The sequence below is a fragment of the Takifugu flavidus genome, chromosome 13, assembly GCF_003711565.1.
Source record: "Takifugu flavidus isolate HTHZ2018 chromosome 13, ASM371156v2, whole genome shotgun sequence".
Lineage (NCBI taxonomy): Eukaryota > Metazoa > Chordata > Actinopteri > Tetraodontiformes > Tetraodontidae > Takifugu > Takifugu flavidus.
The window spans coordinates 7,961,183-7,981,103 of NC_079532.1; the positions used below are offsets into that span (position 1 = coordinate 7,961,183).

Genomic DNA, 19,921 nt, shown 5'->3' on the forward strand with positions numbered 1-19,921 from the left:
TGATGATTTCCTGACTACATCCTGCCTCTGGTCTGCGAGGATAGGCTAGAGCGGCACTTAGCTGTTAACCACCACCACTTATGGTTGAGTGCCGCTCGTGTTTTCGCCATTTACATAAGTTCCTGTTTGCAGGACGAGCTCACGGTGAGACGCGTCGCTCGAGCGCCGCAGCTCCACGCCGCGCGCCGTAGCGACAGTTAAAAAAATAGTTCTTTTCGGAAAGAATTAGTGGCAGAAGTGGCACACAGGATGCACATGCACGGTGAAATATGCACGCCTGCTCCTGAATGAATCATTTGTCCAACGGTCATGTGAAATATAGTGGTTATATTTGGCTTCCTCTCTGTATCCCATGACATCCTTTGCGGGCAGCCAGTATGTTCTGAGAAGGGGGGAAGTAACACGCCACTTTGTTCGGTTATCAAGACTTGTTTTAAGGGCTTAATTGATGTCAATGTCTCGTGTCAGTGCTGTGGAAGGTGGCTGGGCTGAGACCCGGAACAGAGATCCATACAGAGTATTCACGTCCCTCTGAATCAGCACTAAAGCTACGTGAACCCACGATACAATGAGAAACCAGCACCGGTTGGCGACGCTCAGAATTCTTGGTTTCTGTGTATCGGGCTCGCTTTCTTTGTTCCTCTGTGAACAAAGTTACTCCGCTGTGGCGGCAGAATTTCCTCTCAGTGTGTGATCACTCACTTTAACGACTGACAATCTGTAAATCGGCCCTGCGGGGCTCAAACTGGAACACATCCCTCCGATCCCAGCGGGTCACACGCGCTGAGATGTTGACGGCTGCTCTCACTTGTGCAAGCCAAGGTCACTAACGTGTGCATGTGTGCAGGTCCCTGAACGCATCACCCATGCAGGTAAGCAGGAAGTTCCTGTTGACATGGAGGAACCGGACTTTCAATAATGCAGGAGGCGCTCGCTGGAGAGCGGCTGCTGCTCCCCTTTGACGATTACCTCAGCAACTGTCCCGTTCCGGTGAGCCCAGAGATCTGCCTTCGTGTGTGTGTGTGTGTGTGTGTGTGTGTGTGTGTGTGTGCCAGTTGTTGTGTCAGGAAGAGAGAGCAAAAGAAGAGGAAGTAGAGTGTGTTTGAAGTGCATTAGAGTGCATCAGCACTCGTGTGCTTGTGCATTGCTTGTGCTAGTGTGGAGCAGCATGCACGAGGAAACGTATCCCTCTGCTCATTTTAATATTTGTTGCTAAAGATTTCATAAAATATTATTATGTGAATGTTTTGAGAATGAAGGGATTTACATAAAGACAAACTGGTCAGTGTCTGGTTGGTCAGACCGCTCTGAAAAGACAGAATGATAAACAGAAAACACATTTTGAAATATGAATCAACTGCAGCTTTGGACGATTATTTTGTCTTTTTCTCATGATTTTAAGCCATATTACGTCTCTGGTATGATTCATCCTTTGAAAAGCCTGTGGAAATTCTTGATTTTTGTCACAAAGTATAAATAAATAGCGCCACAATCTCCACTGTGCCTGTTTTGATGGTACAAACACTGCTACAAATGACCTTGAGTTATAAATAAACCAGTGTCACTTGACAGAATGTTCCTTGATTGTCCTCATGACTCACTGAAAGCATAATTCTTCTGATTTAGCCACATCTGAACATATTTTGTGATGCAGCTGTGGCACAAACAGCACGGCCGGGGAGCTGACAGATGCAGGGATTTCAGAATGACTGACCCCAACCACAGGTTCACGAGTCCAGGAAGAAACTGCCCTGCTGGGTAAATCTCCTGGGTCAGCATTTGTTTTCTAAAGAATTCTGCGACTGCAAACCGGATTTAGCCTAGCTTCTTAACCTCTGAAGGAAAGAGTGAAAAGCCTGCCAATTAGGCTGCCAATCAAATGCAAGGATATTATATTCACTTGTGGAAACATGCTTCCGTTTTTATTAAATGACCTATTATCTATTACCTATTACCATTACCATTACCTAATTAATCGTATAGTATTGCAGCTAAGACAGCGTCAGCTCAGGTGCTTGCAGCTTCATTTCATGGGGTAGTTGGGTTTTATGACCCCACCTTGTGTCATCCAGTACCCCTTTGAGTTAGGGAGCCTTTTGCACTGGCTGGAGCTGCCTTCATTGATGATCCACCTTAGAAAATGTCCGCAGCAGCAGTTTGTCTTCTACCCTAATGCTTCTGCAGCTGCTACGCTACAGTTTACATCATAATACATTTATGTAAGAGCTTTTAGTTAATGGATGTTTGTGGGAGAGGAAGGAAGGAATCTGGTGTTTCCTATTGGGTTTAGTTACCTTACACAACACATTCCTTTAGGAATCTGTGACATCACCATGGTGACACTTAATGCGAACGCAGTTAATCTCATGGAACAATGTTTTACATGTGACGAACCATCCACCATGGTCCTGCAACACATTTGTGCTCCCCTAGACATTCAAAGACAAAGATCTGATGCAACTGAGTTCCAACATAAAGGATAAATCTGCGATAGATTTACACAAGCAATCAGAAGTGCCTCCCCCACACTCTCCTCGTGACACTGTAAAGGTATTCCTTTAGCAAAACAACCTGAAAAATGTCTGCACAATGACGTCTAGACACTGTTAATGAGACAAATGTCTCATGAATGAGTGCATAGAGCATCCACTGTCTTTCCGACTGCCTGGAACCAACAGACTCTTTTTCTCTGCGAACTTTGCTCGCACTTTCCACAGCAAGTTATAGATCAAAGTTCAGTATTGTAAATGTACCTTGTTATCTGACCAGACTAAACAAGCCAGACTACATAAACCTTCCTGTTCAGCTATAAAAGCCTTGAGTGGGGTCTGTATTGCTGCACAACCTCCACACCACCCTACGCAGCACAACTCAACAGCTCTTTGAAGTCATTCCCTGCAGCCCTTGACCATTAGCCAGCCTCCCATCTGCTGTTGCAGAGTCTTCATTACCAGCCTTCTACCGCTGCCATAATCAGAGGGAGAACAGCAGGCTAACGTAGCCGCGCCGCTTCATGAACTGAACCCTCCTTGCTCCCACTACAGCCGCTTTAATTGGCCATTGGCTGTTAACTTTTATTGACCTGAAACCTCCTTCAACCTCATACCGCTACACCCCATGCTAGCTCATTAAGTCGAGCCGCAACGCACATGGTCCCCGAAGAGGCGAGCGTCACACCATCATGTGCGAAGTTCAGAGAGGGAAGCACAAGGCGTGTTTCATTTTTTAGGGCAACAATTTAGCTTCTGCTTGTTCACGCTTTATTTGGGTTTTTCTCCAATAAATCTTTGATCCTCTAAAAATTGCTTTTATCACCCTCAAGAATTCTTTATTTCAAGGGATTCATGCAGAACCAATACTGTAAGACTGTACAACACATGGGTGCTGGGAAGGGGGGTAGCAGTCATGTTTAAGGCTTTCATTCAAAATGGGTCCCAGCAGCACCTGAGGCCTTCCTCAAAGCTTTCTTTTTCTCAAAGTTTCAAATGGAATATGTTCACAATACTGGTCAGCATCTGGAAAAGAAAAATAATTCTTTATACGTTCGGTCAGCATCAAAAAATATGGACCCACGAGCAACAAATGAGCTGCATCGCTTCCCAAGGTTTGGGAAGAAAGTAACCAGCTGGCCATTTAGCTTTTTAGTTTGAAACCAGTTCCCATCATGCTTGGGTTTTAAATGAGGGGCTGTAAACAGACAGAATGCCCCTGACTTTATGGATCCCTCATTTATTGACATCCTGTCAGGTTTGCAGTAAAAAAAAAAAGCTTTGTTGCACATTATTCCTCTGGTTTTTGCAGCTCCAGACAGGGAAGGAGGGATCAAGTTGAGGTCAGCAGTTGTTTGCAGGTTAGGCCGGGTTCCTCCAGACCCTCTTCATGCAGATTTACACTGATACCGGCTGATTAGAGCGAACGCACGCAGAGCCGCTTTCATGTTGCTTTGAAAGGTGAAAAGTGCTGAGAAACAATGGGAGTGTCCTTGATATGGCTGTTTTATGGAGCTGTAAGCTGAGATGTCAGATAGAGTTCATGTCAGTGAGGTCATTGTAGCACTTCTGGAGAGCGTGGCTGTTGAAGTCCAACCGAGATAAACGAGTCCAAATAGGTCGGCAACGGGAAGCTGCGGTTTTTGTTAAAGGAGTGTGTTTTCTTGCTCATTCCTTGCTAATTTCAACAGCTTCTGTTTCATTACAAGCTTCTCTCATCAATGGCTTCAGCATTAGAACACGCTGTGCTATACCTGATCGTTGGACTGAAAACAAACCCTTTTTTCTAGAAGTAAATGCAGAGTTCTTCATTTTTCCGCTCTCTTGTAACCTGCTGTAGGGAAAATTCGACTGACACGATGGTAAAAGCGGTAATTCTGCTGCCTTCATGGACAGTATTGAAGGGAGGATTCAGGTCAGGTTAATCAACGGTGGCAGCGCGGCCGAAGCCGCGGCGGCTCAGATTGATCCTTTTTCCAAAAGTGAGGGCAGATTAACTACAGATTCTGAAATCACTAAATCAGCATTTCTCAGGTGAAATGACTTTCTGGGAATTTTCAATCATCAGTTTATATGAGGTGAAATAAATGATATTATTTGTATTAATCGGGCATTTGCAACAGTTTTAAGATACAAGTAGTAATTAAAATCACCAAAGATCCATCAGTACGTCTGACAAAAGTGTACTACAGTTTACTCAGAGTATTTTATGGAAGCACAACAACTCTTTTGATGACAGAGATGGCAGCTCCAGGACCACCTGCTGCTTAATGGGAAACACACACTGGCACTGGGTTGTTTGTTTGACCATATAAGGTCGTTCATTGACATAATGCACCCCCCCAAGCTTTTACTCTAAACCTAACCATCACAAAGCCTGACCCCTAACCTTAGCCCCATTCTGACCTGAAACTCTTCATCCTGGAACAGGCTCTTGGAGTTCTGAGGACCAACCAAAATGTGCTCATGAATTGGTCCTCATTGTGTAGTATGTACAAGCACACACACACACACACCACACACACACACACACACACACACACACGAGCGCACACACGCTGAGACTGGCTGTCTTCAGTCGTCACCCGAATGTGCCACATCTCACCTCAGTGTTGACCTTGAGGTGTGTTGATGTTGCTGTTGCTCATGTGGTTCCATAACACTTCCTCCCATGCGGGTTCACAAAGGGTCATGAAAACAGACGCACCAGAAACAGACGCCTCCCTCACCGTGGCGCAAAGCTTCGTCTGCTCTTTAAGCCCTCTCCTGTAGCGGCCGTGTGTGCGGCTTGGCTACTCAATGTTGTTTAATAATCAAGTCCACGCCGTTGTGTGCACGCTGTTAACGAGGCTCACGTCTGCATATTGAGATGAGAGACATCATTTAAGGAGTTGAGATCCATCTTTGTGTTCAAGACAACCGGAGCTCAGAAATGATCAGATGTGTCTGACCCCACAGCGACCCCTCCCACCCCTGACGGTTGCAAACTGAAGGACGTCATGAAAAAAAACCCACAACTTTACAAGCATCAGGGCGGCCCGTGACCTCTGACCCCACCAGTGAGACGAGGCATTTCCTCTTTATTTGTTGTGGTATTCTTATTGTTATTTCAGGCTTTGGTTTAAAGATCTTAGACATGCGAGCGGGACGATCTCTCCTTAATTTACTGGTAATCAGTGATTTCAGTTTTCTCACAGTAAAAGAGGCTGAAAGGAGAAACTGAAGCTCACCAGGGAACAGAGGAGGCGGAAGGAACGAAAGGAATAAAACAAAAACCAGGATTACTGCCCCGCATTGTCTGCAGCTAATCCTTCCTCCACTCCACACAAAAAAACATTTGACGGCTTTCAGTGGCACAGCCCAGCACTTCCAGCTACTCCCCCACACTCAGGGTTAGACAAACTCCCACAATACGGAAGCACACATTCTCAGGCCCACAGTCTTTCCTCGCTCTGGCCACTCTGCTTGTCGCACAGCGTGAAATCTGCCCTTAATTGGAGGCGTTCGGGGGGGCTCTTGTGAGTCCCCCCCCCACCACCACCACCACCTTCTCCTTCTCTCTCATCCATTCTCCACGGCTCCGCCCACCCTTGGGGCCCCCAGAAGGCCTTTGTGCAGATCGATGGCCTGTGGTTAGCCTTGACGCAGGGTTACCCAGAGTGCAGCCTTTCCTTGTGATGCCGTCTGAGTCAGAATCAAATGGCAGCAACTGTGAACTAAATGTTAAACGCGTTCATGAAAATATTTGAATTGCATCAGTCAGGCTCATTGACGATAGAAGGAACTCGTGTTCCTTCTATCGTCAAGAGGCTGTGCGAGGTAACAGTTCGCGCCCCCACTTTAATTAACACCATCCTGCTGTTCTCACGTCCTCCTGACGGGGCCGGGAGTCTTCGCAGGTGAGGAGTGAGCCTGGTGACCTTTTGACTCACACACTTTCCCCACCTTCTCATTTGGAAGGAATGTATTGTCAGTCCCTTATTTCCTTTTCATTGCCCCCCCCCCCCCCCCCCCCCGTTCTGGCACTCATCCCCCCCTTGATGCCCCCTCCTGGGGCAGTTAAAATGCAGCTGTCGCTCTCAGCTCGCCATTATCCCACTCGAGGCCCGAGCAGGGCCGGGTCAGGGAGGCAGGGTACGAGTTGGGGAAGTTACTCAAACAGGTGTGTGTTTTGCACCAGTTTCTAATAAATAGAAATAAACATTTAGAACGATTAAAGAAGAGACAACAGCTTTTAAAATATGGAAATACAGCAGGGGACTATAAAGCCCCTTAATGGACATGTTTATTTGTGTAGTGCAGGTTAAACTGGACATAAAATCGCGTAAAACACTGTTATTTTCTATCTACCAGCATTTTCTGGAGCACATTTAGGTTAAACTGAAAGCTTATGGTGGCGCTATAAAATAGGTGCAGCGCTCCAGAACCACAAGAATTGAGCACAGCAGTCGTGAAATGCAGCTAAAAATGAGGTTCTGAGCATCGATTTGGAGCAGCAGCAAGTTTGCTTTGGTAAATTCGCACCATTTATGATGTCATCTGCTCATATGCTCCAACCTGAGCATGTGTTGTCCTTCCTGGCTGCCATGCTGGTTACACAACTGTATTAAATCATGCTGGTTCACAAATGCCGCCCTCTTATGCACTGATTTTCAATCTAGGTCATTTGGGGCGACAGTTACTAGAATAATAAGGACGCAGTGGAAATGGGCTTCTGGACACATCGACCCCGGATGAAAGCAGGTATTTCTGATTCAAACAGTGTGAATGTGCACTTATTTGGCTTTATTTGATCATTGATGATGGCTTGTTCCTAAAGGTGGAAGATGCTGACGCACCATGTGGATGAGCCTGAACAACAATATCCTGTAACACAACCTGCAAGATGTTTCTGGTCTGGTTTAAGCTGCAGTAGATCCCAAAGTCCTTTAAACAATAACAGCAAAAGCTCGGATATGTTACCCGCCTGTCCTTCATCAGGGGGATCTACAGAATCCTCCCGGAACCACAATAACACCATAGAGGACATTGAGCCACAGCCTCTTTCATTATGGAACACAAACCTATTTTACCACTTTCTTTACTCCATAAGTAAAAATCAAACAACTTGGTGGGTGTAACCGGATCTGTGTCGGCTGGTTTCTGTGGCGACTTGGCTGCTCTCCTCTCCATCTCCCTCCTCAGCATCAGCATGGCAGAGTTGAACGGAGGGTCACGGCAATTTAACACTCATCCTGCATTGTAAAAGGGGAGTGGAGGGGTCAGGGCCGCGTAGGCGAGGGTCAGTTTGTCGAAGCCCTGTTTGTACTCATGTGTGTGTGTGTGTGACACTGGCACACATCATAAAGCACTAAGTTTAAATTAAACATGAAGAGTTTGTGCTTCCATCTGGGCAAACTTGTGCACAACCTAGCGCAACTTGGCAGGTTTTTCCCACCGTCTCGCTGCGAGTCGAGTGAATCCGACGTCACAGAGGGGGAAACGTGTGCCGTCCCGACCAGACACCTAAACAAGACAAACACCTGGACCGCTGTATAACTTGAGCCAAACTCAAATGCACCTTTGACAGCCAGCAAGGAACCTCACAAGTTTAAAAAGACAAGTTCACCTGAAGCTACTTATGTTGTTTGGCTGTAAAGGTGTGTTTCGTTGTGTGTTCCTGTGTGTAATTATGCGTCCACAAAAAGTGTGTGTGTGTAATTTAGCTAGTAAATGCTAGTCATTACCATTGCTCTCAGGGAAGGAAGGAAGTCGCTCAACGAGCAGCCTTCTAGGGTTACATTGTAATCACCAGCTAATTATGAACACAAAACACACATGCGCACATTCACACACACACACAAATGAAGTTAGCTTTTGGTTTATCTCAAAGTCTGTTACCATGACAGTGGCTTCCTTCCAGCCTGTGCACTTTTCACATGTAAAGTCAGTCGGTGTCTGTGAAAGTCCCAGACAAACAGGCGCCCATGGTTCTACCAACTTAACCACTTTTACCTGTTTATTTTATTGCCATAAGACAACAACAGACTTGTAAACATGGAATGAAATCCACCATCAGCCTGTGACCAGCTCCAGGGTCCTATTGTTATTCTGAACCTGACCCACAACCCCTCTTTATCATAAATCAATAATCAGACATTATAAAATGAGGTGAGGACAAAGTTGAGTGTCAAGTGCCTGTGTGTGTGTGTGTGGTGTGTGTGTGTGTGGGGGGGGGGGGGGTCATCAACGGAAAACGTTAGACGCACTAAAATATTTACAAGCCTCTGTCGGCTCCTCAGCCTCCAGCTTACATCAGCTCTGCCATCCGGTGTGGCCCCCGCTGTTCGCTAATAGACTCCTTCCTCGACCTTAACAGAGGGTGTGATGATACCTTTAGGGGCCCCAAGACCTTTTCTTTTTGGCTTAGTAACAGGTTTCACTGAGGTTTGGTTTAAAATGTTTGATTTTGCTTGTGTTCTCTGGGTGGATGTGCAAAGACAAGCAGAAAAGAGTCTCACAGAACCAGATGGATTCAATGGAAAACGAGGTTGGTTTTTTTTTGCCTGCGCTATTTTTGAAACCAAACAGAAGGAAACTCTGAGTGCTGCCGAAACTGTTGAAACTCTCAAGTCGTTTTTCCTCGCTGAAGTGTGAAAATCTCAGGAACAACCAGGAATCTGGTGGCTGTAACGCAACTATGACAATCATATAATGACTTAATAATGTAGCATCCATCCATCCAACCATCCACCCACCCATCCATCCATTCATCCACCCATCCATCCATCCATCCATCCATCCATCCACCCACCCATCCATCCATCCATCCATCCACCCACCCACCCATCCATCCATCCATCCATCCATCCATCCATCCATCCATCCATCCATCCATCCACCAAGCTGAGCACTAAAAACTGAGTTTCAATGAGAATCACAGGGATCCATAAAGGAACACTGAATGAAAATGTGCAGGTAACAACAAAAGAAAAACCCATTTTACCCTGATGAGCAACTAAAAGCTCTATTTTCTGTATTCCTTTTATTCACCAGTGGTGAGTGGGGGCTCATTCGGGCCAAGGATGTGTCATTTTTCTTTCTAACCCTGCTGGCTAATGGATGAAGATGAAAATTGATTAATCCAGCCCCCACTATCCTGACAAAAGATACACGCGAAGCTCCAAATAGCATACATAATAATAACGGGCTATATTTAAACCTTTGCCGTTGTATAATTTGACAAACTGAGGGGCACGTTTATACATTTAAACCTGCAACCTACAGGAAAACAGCCAGTTTTGTCCATAAGGGACTTTTTTAACCCCTAAATTTCGTGCATCATCATCCACCATACAAAGATAGTAAAACAGGACGATGGTGTTTATTTCTAACTGATGCTTGAGGTTTAGACTCCCGAAAAAGTCTAAAAAGAATCCAGTCGTCTTTGAAGTCCCACGAAAAGGGAGACGATCCCGAATCCACTGATATCAAACGTACTTTGGACTACATTACCCAGCTAATGCCGCATCATGCAGGGTTTACAGGTGAAGTCCGGAGCCCTGCTGAGCCAGAAGCATCCTGGTTGGTTACCGCGGCCGGTGTGAGCGGACGCACATAGAGAGACCCGTATCTTTGCTCTATTTAGCAAAGTTCTGTTGATCAGCCAATGAAAAGTTGGGTTGCAGAAGTGAGTGCTATTTCCTCCCACTGTCTCCTTTATTAGAGGCTGTTGAGCAGCTGAAGTAGCGCCGAGGTGTCAGCAGTATTAGTCATACCTGGGCTGGATAGACCCAGCAGGCTGGCGGGCCTGAATCTGGCTTCATCATCCACTTCCCCTTCCTCTTCCTCGGCATGCCAACAGCCTCCCGTGGGTGGACGCTGATGAAACTGCACCGCCTGTCCAGAGAGACGCTAGAAGGAGCACTTGACTAGGACGGTAGTGTAGTTTTAGAGTGTCAGACCGCACCGAAACAATTTTGGAGTCACGACATGGTGAGAACATAAATGTGTTGACAGGAATTATATAAAGGTTATTTTAGGCATTCCATTAAAACAGCTAACAGTGTTTCTGAATAGAAGATCAGTGTTAATTTGAAGGGAGAAGGAGAAGCTAACCTGTTTGGAACTACACAAAATAGGCCACAGATATGGGACCCCGGCCCTTTACGAGCTCAGGTCGGCTGCAACAATCAGGATTTATCACTTAATTTGGAGTCGTCTCCCAGTACGAGAAGATCTGACACAAATTCCCGTCTGCCAGTCTCACCGCTGGGTGGACGCTGGGCATAGCTGGCCTCAACGCTGGGAACGTGGAACAGGAATCAGTGAAGTGGGCCCCCCTTTATTATTCAAAAAGGGGAATTTTTAATGACAATGACTATAAATATCTGTCTGGATGGAGCTGAGTGGGAGCAGAGATGATTCACCAGCTTTGGAGACACCTTTCGTCAACTGCTGCGTCTCTGCTTTCTTTCTTTCTTTCTTTTTTTTAGATTTCCCCACTCTTTATACCTGGGTATCCTTTTGCTTTTCTTCAGCACAACATTAATAGACGGAGCTTTGAGTCTGTGGGTGGAAGGACACGTTGACTCAAGGTTTCTAATGGAGCCAAAGATAGTTTTTGAAGTGAAGCTTTCATAAGTCTCCAGTCTGACTCATGGGGGCCTTCAAAGAACCGGCCCAGATCACTAATGTTGATCATTCAAGTCCAAATTCATTTTAGAATGTTTCAGATCAACAATGGTCCATTACACTGTATTTGGAGCTGGATCCCATCTAAGCTGAAGGGCTGTGGTGTCAGGAATCCATCCATCTTCTGTTTGACCTCCTCATATGTCTGTTCAGGGTCAGAGGTCAGGCCAGCGCAGGAGATATTGCACGATCTGATGCGCAGGTTGCATTTTATGTCAGATTTACTGTCTCTTTCAATGTTGTTTCCACTTTTGGGATCTGATGCAAAGCAGAAGGTTTAGCATCTCCTCACACCGAAGGTCAACATTCGCTCCACTTAAAATGGTGAGTGCAAACTGGGAGAATCTGAAGGGTTAAGACGCTCATTCCAGAGGAAGACTGGGGGCCTAATGGCTGTAACAGAGGAAACTACAACTACAGACATGCAGAGAGGCGGAGGAAAAAACACAACAAAGCTCATCATTGACTAACTTTGACTCCCCCCACTGCAGACATTCTTTCCCAGCGTTCCAGAGCGCGTGGGTGGGGTCGAGGGTCTCAAGCGATGATTTTAACAGTGGGGAAGGATGTTGATGCAACCTACAGCCGTGGGTGACGCAATGCACCCCCCGTCTCCTGACCCTAACCCCTTCTATCTGATCACAACCTTAAACTGGACCTTTGAAAAGCCGCCAATGTCCCGATGCCCCAGTTGGTCCTTGGAAAGGAAGAACACACACATCTGGACAGGACAGCAGTGAGCTGGTGCACCGGGAGATAATTACTGCTTTCCGCTTTGTCGATGAAGTCGATGTCATATAAATTAGACTAGCTGACCCAAGTTTATCTAAAGAAGATCCATAGATCCCCCTCTGTGGATCTACTCACACAGAAATACAAGCCCTCTAATTTAGGACAGCGTGCTGCCTTCGTGTGATCAAAGTCAGCACATGTGACAGATGTGAAATGGTGGGGAAGCTTGTAAAGAGAACACACACATCCCAGCACAGGTCATTGGGCAATATGGCCTCCCTCCTGGAGGCCCAGCAGCAGACCTGGGGCAGACAGGTGGTGGTTTTAAAGGTCTCTGGCTGCGCTCCTCTTGGTCCTCCCGGCACAAAGTGGCAGATGCTGGTCCTGTTGCTCAGCTGATGCCTCTTAACCTTTCCAAGCTTTTCTGCTTGCTCAATGAAAAAGGAATCTTTATGATAACAAGCAGAGTTAATTCAATAAGCAGAAAGGAGCCATATAACCACACTAGTGGACTAGTGGTTTACACGGAGCTGAAACTTTGTGCACAGTTGTGCCTCAAACACGGGGGATGACTGAACACTGGCCTGCATTATCTTTGTGCTTCAGTCCCACCTGTTTTGCATTCCAAGCTTGAAAAAAAACATATTTACTTTAATAAATCAAACACACATCTCCATTTTTAATTTTCAGATCTCCTGCTGACAGTCCACACCACTTTACACACACACACACACCTTGTCAACAGATCCTTTCTGCGATTCCTCACAGAATCACACTAACTCCTCAACACGTCTCTGACTGTGCACCAGATCTCAAACCCCGAGAAACAGTTTCATGCTGGTGCCGTGTTTCATGTTACACATGTGCACACACGATGTGTATTTATTGTAAGCCTGTTGACTGGCAAGTTTTGATCACATCACTTACTTTAAATTGGATTAATACCCTGGTTAGGAAGTGTGTGTGTGTGTGTGTGTGTGTGTGTGTGTGTGTGTGTGTGTCTTGGAAAGTGTGATGCTATAACCAACAAGATTGTGAGGATTGGCAGTGAAATGATAGCATGGCTGGCATATATGAGTGCTTATGTGTGTGAGAGCTACGTGTTTTAACAGTGAGCTTTTGGTGTTTTTATGTGCATGTGTGTGTGTGTGTGTGTGTGTGTGTGTGTGTGTGTGTGCGTGCGTGTGTGTGTGTGGGCTTGTGTGTCTTTGCAGTTTTGGAACTTGTAACACAATCTGCGAGGGCAACAGGAAATTGCTGGAGGGGGTAGTAATGTGACATTAGACAGGTGGGTGGGGGTGCTGTGGGAGCCGATGGAGGGATGGATGGAGGAGGGACAGATCGGAGGGAGGAGGAGGCTGCTGTCAGCAAGCTGTCGCTTGAGGGTAACAGGGACAGGAACCGTTGGCAGAGGATTAGCAGGCGTGCCAAGTTTAGCCCTGAAAACTCTTGCCTTTCTTTTCAGGCCCTGAAAGGCTGCAGGAAGCGGGGCAGACACTCCTGGATGTCACGTCCACACACCAACGTGGGGCTTTCAGCACTCCAGGATTTTCAAATAAGGCAAAGCTAATGTCTGTATCTTTCCTTCTGTTCTCCGTTCTCTTCTGAAACAAATGTCTTAAACCCTTCGCCGACACGCCTTTCCGTCAGCAGGCAATGATTCAGGAAGGGAAAAGACGAGCGCTCCCTTTATAATCGAGGGAAAAGTTCTGGAGATGACGCTCGCTGTTGGTGTGAGCTATTAATGATGTCTGGGTGTACCGAAACCTTCAGGAAAAGATGAAAAAGCCGCTAGTTAAAGCAAACATCGGGTATTCTACGCTCTCAGGTGTTCTGCTTGACGCTGGACAGTGACGCGTCTTGACCTCAAAAAATGGATCCACTGGATCAACCCTGCGAATTTGCAGCTGAAGGAAAGGTCTCTGGAACCACGCGGATGTCATCAATCAAGTCTAAACCCAACTACAGCCAAGCCAGAGAAGGTTTATTCTTAGTGCGGGCCGCTGTGATGTCATGGCAGGACCGGGCTTGACAGATCGCGTTGAGGGTATGTGTGGCATGCAGAGTACCCCACAGCCCTCATGGCCGCTCTTCCTGTCTGCAGCTTGGCCTTTAGTGGCTTTAAAGCTCAGGATTAAAGGGCACAGGAAACTACCAGAACTAATTTTAGAGTGGCATCTAGATGGGCTTGGCAGACCACATCAGCACCTTCATCACGACAGCAGCGCGAGCATGACAGGGCAGGCCACGGAGAGATCTGGAAACATGTATGGTCGGGTCACGGCGAGAGCTGTGTCCATGTGATCAGAGCAGCAGGTTTAGTGAATATACGGTGAGGAGACGCAATAGGCCTTTGGTCAGGCTAAAAATAGCTTTACATTATGGTGAGCAGGTGCAGGAAAAGCCAAGGAGTAATGTGAATGATGAAAACAGGCATTCCTAGTTAGTCAGGAACTCCTTGCAGAATGGAGGGGTTAAAAAAAAGGAGGCACGACAACAGAATTCTGTATGCTGTCATTCCAGTAATAATATGACAGAGGAGCCTGGGAAGTGTGGAAATTCATCATTATTACTGGTTTTGACACCAAAGGACAGTTTTCTGAGCAGATACTCTAAATACATAACAGGTGTATTAGGCGCTACGATCCATAAACATCAGAACTGAGCAAGGTCACAGAGGCCATTCTTGCACGGTTTCCATTTTTCTGGATTTTAGGAGTCCTAATTTTCAAATGATTACCCAGGAAATGGAAAATGTCCCACAGAGTGGAAACTGGGCAAAGTTGAAGAGCGACGGCACCTATTAAAATGTAGCTTGATTGGATAAATCATTTATTTGTGGCGTGTGTTTGGGCTTTTGAAGCTGACTATTGCTACTGTCAACGTGTAAAGACCTGCTTGTTCCCATAAATCTGCTTTTTGTTCATCATAAATAGGGACAAAGATGTGAATAAAAGTACCGTCAACTTGTGTTTTGTCTACCTTTGCTAAGAGAAACCTGGAGTCTCCTGAGCTGCAGAGGATCTGACCAATATCTGCTCTTAGGATTAATAATATAATCTTCGGATCATTTTAGGATTACTTCATAAGAGTCTTGTCAAGTGGGTTTCCTGCACAAGGAGAAAACCACTACAGGAGTCCCAGAAACCCTCCGCTAAAGAACTGATGCACACTTATTCACTGACTCTGTTCATTCACGCAGCGCCTGGACAAACCAGCCAGACCAGTGACAGGAATGGTTTACTACCAGTTTGCTAGCATTCTGAGCATTGTGAATGATTGTCTCTGAGAACACAGTGTGACGGCTGCTCACGCTACACACACCCATCATGTGATAGGATGTTGTTTTGGGTTTTTTTTTCTCCCCTCAACAGGAAATGTAAGTGGGAGATTTGTGGAGAGCTGCAGTTATTGAATAATGAAAGCTTTGTGAGCAGCCTCATGATTCAACTGTTTTTGTTGTCGTGACTCTTCCTGCTGGTTAACGCTGAACTGTACCGCGGGTGAGGAGACACTTACATAAATGTGTCGGTGTGGACACGGACCAAACGCCACGAGTGTGTCAGTGAATAGGGAAAATCAGACACGGGAAAGAACAGTGTTTAGACAAAATAGCAATTTATTAATAACTTATCTTTTCTTTACATTCGTAAGAGGAGCGCGGAGGGGTTTGGCAGAGGCGACCGAGACGGTTTCCTCCAGAAAGATGCATTCTCTATAGGGGGCGACGCTTGATCCTCCATCTCCGTCTTGACAAATAAAAACTGCATTTTACAGAGTTTTCCCTGAAGAGCTGAAGTGAACAAAGCCTCCGACTTTGTCCGTAGGTCAGAGGCCGTTCACCCTTTTGCACACATCTGGATTGTTCACATTAGTCTTCATTAGGTGATGGCAGATTTAAAAAAAAAAAAAGAAAACCAAAAAAGGTCTCCGAACAAAAGCAATCTAGGATGCCAAGTTGAGATAATAAGTGAATTTTTCCTGGCGGCTAATGCACGCTAAACAAAAAAGCTGAGTGCAAAAGTAAGGCAAAGAACCAAGGAGACCGACTCGTGAGGGGGGTGGTGCAAAAACAAGGCCGTCGGCTGTCGTCACACAAAGCCAGTATCAAATATATTACATGTGTACACAAGTTTTACACAACTCTTAAAAAGCCTACTGGATTTTTGGCATAATCAACTTTAACGTACTGATCAAAATGCAATATGTTTGCTTACATAAATGTAGAATATGAAAACAAATCGATACGCACTTGTTGCAAAGGGTATATACTGGAGCAAGGCTTTGTACTGTCCCCTGTTAGGATTATATACATTATGTATAAATGTTTGAAAAGACTCCACAGATGTAAAAGTCTGGTACAAGAGTGTGTGATTTAAAGCTGGGTTATGTAAACCCCCACGGAGGCAAGTCTTCACAGAAGACAACGGAGACGGCGAAGCCCAGGGTCTCGGGAAGCCGCCGAAGAACAATTAGAAAAAGGCTCTCGTTATCATCTGTCCAGTTTGAACAATCACGTTTCTTTGGCACACCAGCCCGGGAGCTTCGAAGCGTAAGGTTCTCCCTCTGCCACCACGACGACAAGAGAGAAAAGACCTCGGGAGACCAGCGGTGGTGCGAGATGCACCAAGAGTGTCTGCTTTTAAATGACGCTTTTCTGTCTCTCCTCATTCAGTCACAACAGCTGCTCCTCAGCCAGGCAGCTTTGGCGCTCCGGTAACCACGTTCAGCAGCACCCACGGCTCACCCAGGTCAAAAAAGAGAAGCTTTAGCAGTTGTTCCCAACAGAAGGCCCGTTAAACCTCCAGCATCAAGAGGTGCGGCGACAGCGGCTCTCACGTGGACTCCAGGGGGTCCAGCTGGAAGACGTTGTGGTTCGTCGGCGTGGTGAAGTAGAGCGGCTGGCTGGGCGCAGAGATGCGGTTGTCGCACGGACTCTTGAGGCTCAGCGTGCGCTCGAAGTCCAGCAGCTGGCCCATGAAGTTGAAGTTGGGCGAGATGTTGGATTTCTTCATCTTGACGATGTCGTAGGCGTCGTTCATGGACAGGTTGAGCTTCTGCATCAGGTAGGCCACCGTGACCGTGACCGAGCGGCTGATGCCGGCCAAGCAGTGAACCAGGACGCCGCACTTCTGGCCCCGAGCCTCATCTGGAGGGGAGAGACAAGAGAGGACGCTCAGACGCCGTGTCGCGATAACGTTACTTCCTGGACAAACAGATTAAAGGCCGCCGTGCACATCTGTGGGAGGGTTGCTGAAGTCATTATCACAGCTATCTCCCGAGCACGCCGGTCAACAGGGAGGCGCGGCGCGCCACACTTCTTTGGCCGACAGTGAGCGCCTGGGAGAGCGAGCATTATACGGTCTATTAAACCATTCTTCCGTTCGCCGGGGTTACTCCAACAATGCTGCCATTTGGACGCGTAAACACAGGAGTCATGAGGGTACCCTGTCAAGGCGAACAGGATGTCAACAAGGCCTGTAAATGGCTCCTTTTGTAGTGTGGAGGGAGGACAGAGGGGGGCCAGTGCCATGTCCTAGATTACTTTCAATGCCACTTCCTTCCTGTTGCGCTTGAATTACCCACCCCTCCCCTTTGTCCACTCTCTCCATTCTCCTGTTACAACATCTCCCTTTTCGCTGCAATTATACAAGCCCCGGGACGAGATAGTCCAGGACATCTTCCATTGAAGTCAAATCCTCTGTCCACAGTGCATTTGAGCCTGTGAACCATTGCATGCAGACTCGTTTTGCTTTGCCTCCACACAATGGCCTTAATCTGCCTGCTCTGCATGTCCCCGCCTGATTGACTGATAAGATCGCAGCCAGGGACACCTCATCTAATCTCAATTGCACGAGAAGAAGAGATAAAACATCGCACTAAAAGAGATTAGGGATTCTGGGGCTTTTCCTCCTCTTCAAAATGAGAATTTATTTTAATACAATCAAATTAGCTGGTAACTTTAACCGCACCGGGACTAATAATCATTCGGTTTCTGGCATATTTTCCGACATCTGAAACAAATACAACTATCTGCAGCTCTGCGGGATTTCTTACCAATAAAGCCGATGGCCTCGGGGAAGAACTGGGAGAGATTCTGGCTCCAGTGATCCGAGATGGGGATCTGCTTGTATTTAAACTCCCCTGCGTTCTCGAAGAGGTTGGGCAGGTTGGGGGTGACGTTCAGGATGTACTTGATGCCGTACTCTTCCAGCACGTCCAGGTTGGTGGCGTCCTTGGCGCAGCCCAGGTAGAGATGCGGCAGGATCTCCACCGGGAAGGAGGGCTGCGGGTTGGACAGCGGGCTCCCGTCGGAGTCAGTGGCGCTGCACGGGTCCCGATCGATATCAGACTCGATGTCTGAGGAGTCGGAGCTGATGCGCAGCCCGCCGAGGCCCAGCACCTGCGCGGTGGGGGAGCTGCTGTTGGAGGAGCCGTCCAGGTTGGTTTCACACAAACCTGGAAACTCGGCCTGGAATTTACTGAAGCCGCCTGTGAGATGTGACAGAAATAGGCAACTATAAACACAAGCTCGGCGTTTTGGCGTGTACGCGCTGCGTGCAGATCCTATGGATCGATCTATCCGCCACAGGTTAGTTTGCGACGGCGAGAGAGTCGTGTGACTCCGGAAAGGTTTGATTGTTAACGGCACGAAGCGCGAAACACCGTTCAGAGGTGACAAAATTGCGCAATAGGCAAAAAAGGCGTGAAACGAGCCGCGGGGATCTGAATGTGAACAGCACTCACCCTCCAGATAATAGGCCTTGTAGCCTTCATCCTTCATCCTCCTCAACAGCAAACCCAGCACCGAGCCTCCGTCAACATTCTCGTTCCACTCCCGGCTGTACTCGTCGTACAGCACGATGGTGTCCGTCTTGCAACGGCGCACGAACTTCTCCCGGTCTTCTCCGTCCGAGAGCAGCGACCGAACGGGCAGGTTGCCCTTCTTCAGCCGGCGCAGCATGAGGCTCGGTATGGCCACGTTGATGGCCGTCTCGACGTGCGACGATTTGTAGAGCTCCTGCGCCCGGCAGTCCATGACCAGCAGGCCGTCCCTGCGCGTCTCCAGCTGCTCCCGGAGCCAACCCACCGTCTTGCTTATTGCCATTATCGTGTCGAGTTGGACGACCGGCTTGAGCTTGTCAAGCATTTAGAAGCAGGAGTGGATAAATTTGAAGACGAGAAGCGAGATTTGGAGTTTTGGAGAGGTTTTCCTGGCTGCGCCTCTGGAAAACAATCCAAAAAAATCTGGGATTTCTTTGCGCTGCGTGGGCCCTCGGAAACGCAGCGGTTGGAAACAGTGTTTAAAACACGACGAATTCGAAAAAGAAATGACTCCGTGCGTCATTAAATGTCCACCTGAATCACCCGAACGTGTCTCCTACAGAGATTTGCCGAGTGGAGCCACACTGGCAGTCATTCATGCATCTGCCCGGAGAGTCCGTGTTATTTATCAATGAGTCACACCGGCCTTGCGGCAGCGCTCACGGGCTCCTTCCTCCGGTCCTTCCTCTCTCAATATCTCTCTCCCGGACGGTAGATCCACAGCGGAAAGGCTGCCTGTGACGGGGGTGTCTGTGGATGTGTGCGGTGTCGGTGCGGTGCCGCCTGTCCCGCTCCTCTGTCTGCGGTATGAATAGGAGCTCCGCAGGATCTGGCTCGATTCGCTCTCTGCGGCGCCAGACTGCTGAATGGCTACAAACGGGAGGAGTTTCATTGGATACAACATGTCGCCCGACCAATCAGATGGCTTTCGGCGGCGGTCGCCTTGGAAACGGGGGCCGGATGGAGCGGCCCCGTGTTGATGAATTGTTAATGAGTTTGTCATTCACAAAAACGGAGAGGAATTTCCGCTCCGGATCAAGTGAGTGCAAACAAACAGAAGAACTGCAGGGAGAAGTAAGGAAGGGAGGGAGGGAGGGAGGAAGGGAGGCCGCTGCTGAAAGAGGAGAGGAAAGAGGGTGATCAAATTAGGATTCACACTACTCTGTCACAAGGGGTCCCTATCTATTCCTGAAGTGAACGTT

The 19,921-nt window shown here is 47.4% G+C and overlaps 1 protein-coding gene and 1 long non-coding RNA gene across 2 annotated transcripts; one reads left to right on the forward strand and one right to left on the reverse strand.

Annotated features, from left to right (window-relative positions):
• Positions 1–584: 584 nt before the first annotated feature.
• On the forward strand, positions 585–8,579 carry LOC130536885 (uncharacterized). Its single transcript, XR_008953497.1, has 3 exons — positions 585–990; positions 7,151–7,232; positions 7,309–8,579. It is a non-coding gene; the product is annotated as an uncharacterized LOC130536885 (long non-coding RNA).
• Positions 8,580–15,495: 6,916 nt separating this feature from the next.
• dusp6 (dual specificity phosphatase 6) lies at positions 15,496–19,593 on the reverse strand. The gene is made up of 3 exons (XM_057052188.1): positions 18,642–19,593; positions 17,952–18,386; positions 15,496–17,043 (listed from the first exon to the last, which is right to left on the reverse strand). Exons 1-3 carry the CDS (start codon positions 19,042–19,044, stop codon positions 16,730–16,732), a joined length of 1,152 nt encoding a protein of 383 aa, XP_056908168.1. The 5' UTR covers positions 19,045–19,593; the 3' UTR covers positions 15,496–16,729.
• Positions 19,594–19,921: the final 328 nt, after the last annotated feature.

Bases quoted from the DNA above. Each gene is read 5' to 3' on its own strand.
- dusp6 (XM_057052188.1), bottom strand. From the start codon at position 19,044: ATGCTTGACAAGCTCAAGCCGGTCGTCCAACTCGACACGATAATGGCA. The intron at 18,387-18,641 runs GTGAGTGCTGTT...CACATCTCACAG, and splicing joins CAAGGCCTATTATCTGGAGG to GCGGCTTCAGTAAATTCCAG. The intron at 17,044-17,951 runs GTAAGAAATCCC...TCTCCCCTCCAG, and splicing joins CGAGGCCATCGGCTTTATTG to ATGAGGCTCGGGGCCAGAAG.